A 7,579-nucleotide genomic window follows, 5' to 3' on the forward strand; every position below is an offset into this window, starting at 1 on the left:
TTGATAGTTGTAAAGATTTCATTAGTAGTAATTGGTCTATTCAGGATGCTTATATCATCTGAAGACAGTTTGGGTAGAGTTATAGAGCCTAAGAATGACGAGATGGCGTCTGAAGAGGGCTGAGAGGTGTTGCAGTCAAGGCGCAGATTATATAGGGAGGAATAATATGATGCAAAAACGTTAGCTAGATCTTGTGGGTGAGTGAACATAATGTAGTCTATTCTAGCTTCAGCCCTTCTACGGTTCAGTCTGCGAGCCAAGAGTGCACCTGCTCTATCGCCTGTGTGATAGAAATTAGACTGTAAGCGCTTCATTCCCAATTCTTGGCGGGATAAAAGTAAGGTTCTATGATCAGATCTGCACTCTTGGAGGGAGACTAAGGTCTGGGAGTTATTGAGAAGTTTGTGGTTCTTCTCTGCCTCTTGTAATTGAGTGAGGGCAGCCTGCATTGCCTTATTCCTGCTCTTATTTAATTTTGCGGCTGACTGCAATAGGATCCCTCGTAGAAAAGCTTTGTGTGTGAGCCACAAAGTATTAACGTTTATATCAGGTGAGTCATTAAAGTGTAGAAACTCTTGTAGCGTGGCAGAAAACCCCTCAACCCTTTCAGGGCATTTGAGAAGATAGGGGTTCATTCTCCATTGTGGGCGAGGGGGGCTAGCGAGGTCATCTTCAATAATTATACTCACAGGTGCGTGGTCGGACCACGTCGCTCAGCCTATGTCGGACCTCAGGACCCTATGCAGCAGACTTCTCGATACTAATATATAGTCGATACGTGACTGGGACAGATGCGCCGTTGATATGAACGTGAAGTCTCGTTCATCACTATGCTGATAACTATGCTATAACTATTCATCACTATGCTGATAACGCCAAAAAAAGAGTCATTTAAAGATCTACACGGTGACTTTGATGCGAAGACTTATAATCTAAGTCTGAATTAACCGGGACATTAAAGTCATCCCCCCCTATAATCACATCACCCATAGCTACTTTTTGCACTTTGTTAAACAATCTTCTGCAAAAGGCCACCTGTCCGACATTGGGGGCGTACACAGACACTAATGGAAATGGTTTACCATCTAGTGTACATATCAGAATAACATACCTCCCTACCGAATCTACTATCCAATCTTTTAAGGAGAACACAAGTGTAGACTTTATACCAATAAATACCCCTGCCTTCCTTTTTTGCTTTGTGTGAGAGTGATATATTTCAGGGAATCTCCTATGCAAACATCTGTGAGCATCCTTTTCTAATAAGTGTGATTCTTGTATAAAGACCACATCACATTTAGATTTGAGGACCTCCGACCATAATTCGTTTCGTCTATATGGAGAATTTAACCCACGAACGTTAAGTGAAAAAAACTTTTATCCCCATGACCTATAGTTGTAAGTTCACTGAAAGATGCACTGCCAAACTACAGTGAAACAGCAGTGTGAGACCAGGCGGTGCACCCTAAAGAGCACATTAACAGCATTTGCAGAAACAAACTTAAAAGCATAACATAAAACATGTAAAGGAAACATGACTGTTACGGTACATGTTAAGGCCTACATGGCAGAAAAGCCTGAACAGGCTTAGGGCCTGAACGGCCAAGGTGTTAGAGAGTGAGGAATCCGGGTTGGGACAGAGAAACAAAAGCTCCCTACCTCGGACCAACACTATAATCTACATTTAACTACTCCCGATCATTGGGAGACTCACATATCAGACAGTGTCCCAGTCCGGGGGGATCTTGTCTGGACGCGATGTATTATCCTTCACCAACTGGGAGTCTTCAGTGATGAGGCCCCATTCAAGTAGCCGACGAGATGCCTCTTGTGGTGAGTTGAGGACCTGCAGGGCTCCTTTGTAGGTAACAAGCACTTTTACCGGGAATCCCCAGCAGTATTTGATTTGGCGCTGTCTCAGCACTGTAGTAATCGGAGCAAACTCTTTCCTTTTGGCGAGCGTTGCTGCGGAGAGATCTGTGAAGATAGAGATGCCCTTGAAAGCATCAGAGGGGGTAGGATCTTGTCTCAGGACCCTCAGGAATGCTTCTTTGACTGTGTAAAAGTGGATCCTCGCGATGACATCTCGGGGCAGGGATGCGTCTAGCACCTTTGGCTTAGGCACTCTATGAATGCGATCAATTATCAAGTCCCTTTCTGTGGACTCTGGTAATGCTGCTTTAATAAGCTGTTGGAGGAGAGGTTCAAGCTCGCCTGACTCCACTGACTCTGGAATCCCCCGGATTCTGACATTGTTACGGAGGTGTCTATCCTCCAAGTCATGTAGTTTGGCCGACAGTTTAGCAAAGTCTTCCTCCATAGCCTCATGGGCGTCAGTGAGAGTATTATGTGAAGTGGCGAACTCCGCCATATTAACCTCTAGATGGGACATGCGCTCTCCTATGCTCTGTATATCTTTTTTAAGATCTTTCAGTAGGACCAGCATGTCTTCCTTCATAGAAGATCTTAGGTTATCCAGCAGGGACCGCATAACATCTGCAGTGAGATGAGAATTATCATGGGCTTCCCGCTCTAATCCGCATCTGTCTACGGCGATGTGGGGCGACAATGCCGGCGTTCCCGCAAGGGAGGCCAGCAAACACACCGGCGGCGAGGCTCCCCTCTGGCCTGTTTCTATCGGGCCTGACTTACCGAAGAATTCGGTTAACTTCGCCGGGGCAGGACGCCTTTTCACTTTCCCAATGAGTAGTAATCAGTGTGGGTCTTCTGAATGCTGACAGGGTCGTCGGGAGTTAATGCTGTGAGCCGCTGAGAAGTGTTTTAGTCTGGAGCAGAAGCGCTATGAGACCGGCGCCATCAGCGTGCAGGCCACGCCTCCCAAGATTCATTTTATTCATGTAAGTGTCTGCTCTCTCTGCTTAGGAGTCCAGTGGGCAGTCCTATCATTGACAGAAAAACCAGCTCTCTATGCACAGTTAATCAGTGATAGAAATGCCCACTGGACTCCTAAGCATAGAAAGAGAAAAGATTGAAATGTATAAATTACAGATGATACAGGATTTCCCACAAAAATATATCTCATCTACTCAGGTCCTCCTGCTGAATAACACACAGGTGCCCTTTAAAAGGGTTTCTCCACACAATAGGGTATCAGTGTCGGATCTGTGGAGGTCATAGGACCACTGTTCTGGTGACTGGTGGGAGTTGCAGTGATTAAACTCCCACCAATAAGACACATCCTCTGTCCCGTGAATAAAAGATAAGAATCATTTATGGACTAAACCACTTTAAAAGGGTTGTCTACCCTCAAACATTGGTGGCATATCACTAGGATATTCCACCAATGTCAGATAGGGGTGGACTGGCCATAGACCCTACAGGGAAAATTTCCGGTGGGCGAATGCCCAGGGGGCCACCTAAGCCCTCCTCACGGCCGGCCAGTAGAAGTTTTTGGAGATGTATTTTGTGATAGACTGTGGTATTTGGCTCTGTTGGGGTGGTATAATGTGCCACAATATGGTATTGCTGGTCCTGCCTTCTGTCAGTTTGGACCCAACTACAAAATGAGGCCTCTTTTAGTTTTTTCCAGGGCCACTTTAAGTTCCCAGTCCGTCCTTGGGTGCGCTACAATGGGGCCCCCAAAGTGAACAAGACCACACTGCGTATGCGTGGTCGCCCTCCATTCATTTCTATTAAAGTTCCCGAAAATGGCTGAGCACTGGCTCAACTATTTCCGTCCGTCCAGTAGAGGTGACTGATGCGGTGGCTGCTCTTGCACAATGTACTCTCCATTAATTTCTATGGGTCTTCCAAAAATAGCAAAGCGCGCTCGCTCCCATAGAAGTGAATGGATAGCTTGCTGCTCATGGGCATCACTTTGGGAGTACCTGTTCTACAGACAGTTGCGTATCCCAGAGGTTTGACCTGCAGCTATCTGACATTGGTGACCTATCCTAGTGATACGCCACCAAGATGAGACAACCCCTTTAAGGTATAATGAGCTAAGATACCCTGCATTCTGTGATTACATCTTATCTCTATGACAACCTATTGTCAACAATAGCAAACTCTCCACAAGTATGCAGTTACAAATCAGCCAGCTGTGACACAAGAGAAGGCATTACCAAGGTGCCCAGTGAACACACACTTAAAAGGAAGGTGAATGAGGCTGCCTAATCCACAACTACAGGTCTAACATCCAGCAGTCTGATTTATATCTCTGAAGACCTCATCTCCACAAGGAAGACCAGTCAAGTAACAAAAGCCATGAAGTAAACAGGTAAGCACTGATTTTTATACGAGTTTAATAAAATGTCACACTGATTGCATCTTATGTCATTTGTCATTTTTATTTTGACCTTGCAGGGTCCTGCTTTCCTTCCATCCCACACCTTTAATACGACATGTAAGACTTCACCAGTATTTCCACCTATGAGATCTATAGTCATAAGACACTGTAATGGCTCGTGAGCTAAATTTGACCACTCAGAAACAAGAATTTATTAAAGAGTCTTACCTCAAAGAGATGCATACGCGAATCAACTGGTGGCGGCATTATAGAAAGAACTTGCAGCCTGCCCCACGGTTAAAACCAGAAGCCAATGTGAGAGATGATATCAAGCTGCCAACTATTACTGGTCCAAGCATTCAAGCGAAGGTAGACAATAAAAACGGCTTGAACATCCACAGTGTCCAAAATCTGAGGGACGGTAAATGGAGTGATCAAATAGAAACTAGCCCTACAGAATCCGAGATGAAACCAGTCAGTCCTGGAACACGAAGTCTTCTCTACCACGGCACATCTAAGGAGGGAAAAGGGAGGTACCACTACTTGAAGATAAGGAATAGCTTTGGACCAGATGAGAAATACTGCTATCCTATAGCAACAAGTTGGATCTACGGGTGGCATTTCGGTAAGTCTTCTCCTCGCAGCCAGCATGTAGCCCATAAGATCCAGTAGAGTTCTATGCACGATTCTGGGCCACAGCTATAAGCCGCAGTATTTTGTGTCCTCCCATGATTACTGATATTATGTTGCCCCTACAAGCCACTTATTGAATCTTTCATGGCACATTCTTATTACTTTTTGACAACTTACTATTAATATTTAATGGTTTAAACAGAAAAGTTAAAGCTCAACATAGCCAGTAACATCTTTCACAACCTGTTCCTTTTTTTTTTTTTTAGCCTTACTTTTTATTATCAGGGAATTTAAAACTACATTGACATAATATTTAACTCGGCAATGATCATAATAGAATATTGTTTGCATTTTAGTGCATAGAATCAGAAACAGCAGATTTGGGCCAGATTCATATTGTCCATAACAACTAATCATAGAGCAGCTTTTATTTTTCAGGAGTTGGCGGTCATACGTATTGTCAGGTGTGAGCATTCATTCCCAACATAGCCGCTCCGGCAGACAAGCGGAGAATCGGCCGGACACAAACTGCAGCATGCAGTGGTTTGAGTCCGACAGGTTCTCCGCTTGTCTTTTGGAATCTGTACAGCTCATTATTAATAGAGCCGGCGGACATTCCTCCCACATATGGCAGTGCCGGATCTGGAGAATTCTGGCAGGCTGTCCTCTGCCGGAATTCAAAGTGGAGATGTGTAAGCAGCCTTATTCTCTGCATTGAGCTCTATATAATTCCGTTCTGGTCTATTTCTTATTAACAGTATGGGATTATCAGTTTTGTACTGTGTTACTAACTTGTGATCTTTCTTTAGCAGGTAATCTCATAGACAACAGCTGCCCCCAATACCGACGTTGCCGTATTGTGAGTGACACCTTCTACAGGAAGAATGGTATACTCGCTCAGCCAAACCATACAGACATGGCCTTGTAACCTTAGAGAGGTTTTCAGTATTTCCTAAGTTGTCATTTGTTGCTTTGTAAGATGGCAGTATCACCGGGGACAGTCTTATCCTCATTTTGATGTGTAATTAGCTGGCAATAACATATTAGAAACAGCAAATGGCTTCAGTTTTGTGTAATAATTATAAGTTAATGATGCTCTGTGTTCAAATCTTACTTTATGTAAAATGTGACTATAAACCACCAAATGTTATATACAATCTTCAGAGGGCACAAGTGGAACACCCCAATAGCTGCAGCCATCAGTGTTGGCACCAGAATTTTTGTATTTGAAGAATGTCCCATAGCCATCTGGACGGTGGTTCTCTGAGACCTTCAACTCTGCAGTGTTATAATTGGAATATCAAGTCTTCAGATCTTGTTTGGAACATATAGAAGACATACTACCATGAAAACTAGCATATATTTTAGTATACAGTAGATATTATTGTTTTCTGAGCATGACCCAAGTGTGCATGTCCATATATATATGGTTAGGACACTATTTTGTACATTTTCTTAAACAGGTATGTGATAAATACTAATCAAAATGCGCCAGAAGTCTAGAGTAATCCGTGCCAACAAAACTGGTATACACGCTTTGCACCACATTTATTGTTTTAGAGACTTTTTCATCCCCATCTGACAAGGGTGTGTAGTCTACCAGAAAGGGGATGTGACTTAAAATGCAACAAAGTTCGCCAAACAAAAGTGCAACGTTTTTGCCGCACAATTCTGGGGTAAGATAAGCCAACTATTAGATGGTATAACCTTAGACTAGAGGTGTAGCAGATGTATCATCGAGCGTCAGCCACTTTCAATAAAGGGGTTGCCCAGCCGTTAATATTGATGATCTATTGTCAGGATAGGTCATCAATATCAGATCAGAGGTGGTCCGTCACCCGACACACTGCAGATTAGCTGTTTGAAGAAGAGGTGGAGCTCCATGTGAGCACGGCTTCCTCTTCATTACACTGCACTTCGTCTTGGAAGTGAGGTGTAATACCAGTGCCCACTGCATTCAAGTGAATGGAGCGACTGCTTGTAATCACACTACACCACCGCTCCACAGGAGACGAGGTGTAGTGTGAAGACCACATGGAGGCGCTCACATGGAGTCCCGATCTGATATTGATGACCTGGCCTCAGTGGTCACATATGCTTGAATAGCACATCACTGTTAGTGACTTACTAGTGACATGCCATTTAAGCACATGTGACTGCTGAGACCAGTGGTTGGGTGCAGTAGTCATGGGACTAAGTCACTTCCGGTCCTGTGAGGACTGAAGGCAGCTGGTATCAGGGAAGTGGCGTGGGCATGAGGGGGCAGCAGCCTGGTATTTATTTTTTTAATGGGGCACAGGTTAGAAGCATTGGGGTTGTTGGCTTCTAGGCCGAACAACCCTTTTAATTCTGGAGCTCTTTTAGACTGTCTGCTTTTACACTGTCTAAGGGGCTATTCACACAACCGTATTTTCAGTTCACATCCAATCTGCATTTTTTGTGGATTGCACTTGTACCAATTCATTTCAAAGGGGTTGCAAAAAATGCCAACAGGACACTGTGTGCTGACCGCATCCGTATGTCCATTCCAAGGCACGCGCAAAAAAGATACAGCAGGTCCTATCCTTGTTCATTTGGAGGACCACAAAACAGATATGGTCATGTGTTTAGCACCTAAATCTTAGACACCTAGTAAATCTGCCACAGTATCATAATCATCATTTGGAAATAACTATATACCTATATACCATGAATAAA

General features: G+C 44.0%; 1 protein-coding gene across 2 annotated transcripts; it reads left to right on the forward strand.

Annotated features, from left to right (window-relative positions):
- Window positions 1-4,085: 4,085 nt before the first annotated feature.
- On the forward strand, window positions 4,086-6,994 carry ATP6V1FNB (ATP6V1F neighbor). 2 transcript variants are annotated; one of them, XM_040415751.1, is made up of 3 exons: window positions 4,086-4,240; window positions 4,327-4,874; window positions 5,692-6,994. In XM_040415751.1, the coding sequence occupies exons 2-3, from the start codon at window positions 4,421-4,423 to the stop codon at window positions 5,808-5,810; spliced, it is 573 nt and encodes a 190-aa protein (XP_040271685.1). In that variant the 5' UTR covers window positions 4,086-4,240; window positions 4,327-4,420; the 3' UTR covers window positions 5,811-6,994. The 2 variants fall into 2 exon arrangements, with proteins under 2 accessions (XP_040271685.1, XP_040271686.1); XM_040415752.1 differs by having other exon boundaries at window positions 5,695-6,994.
- Window positions 6,995-7,579: the final 585 nt, after the last annotated feature.

This window comes from Bufo bufo, chromosome 1 (genome assembly GCF_905171765.1).
Source record: "Bufo bufo chromosome 1, aBufBuf1.1, whole genome shotgun sequence".
In the NCBI taxonomy this organism is placed as follows: domain Eukaryota; kingdom Metazoa; phylum Chordata; class Amphibia; order Anura; family Bufonidae; genus Bufo; species Bufo bufo.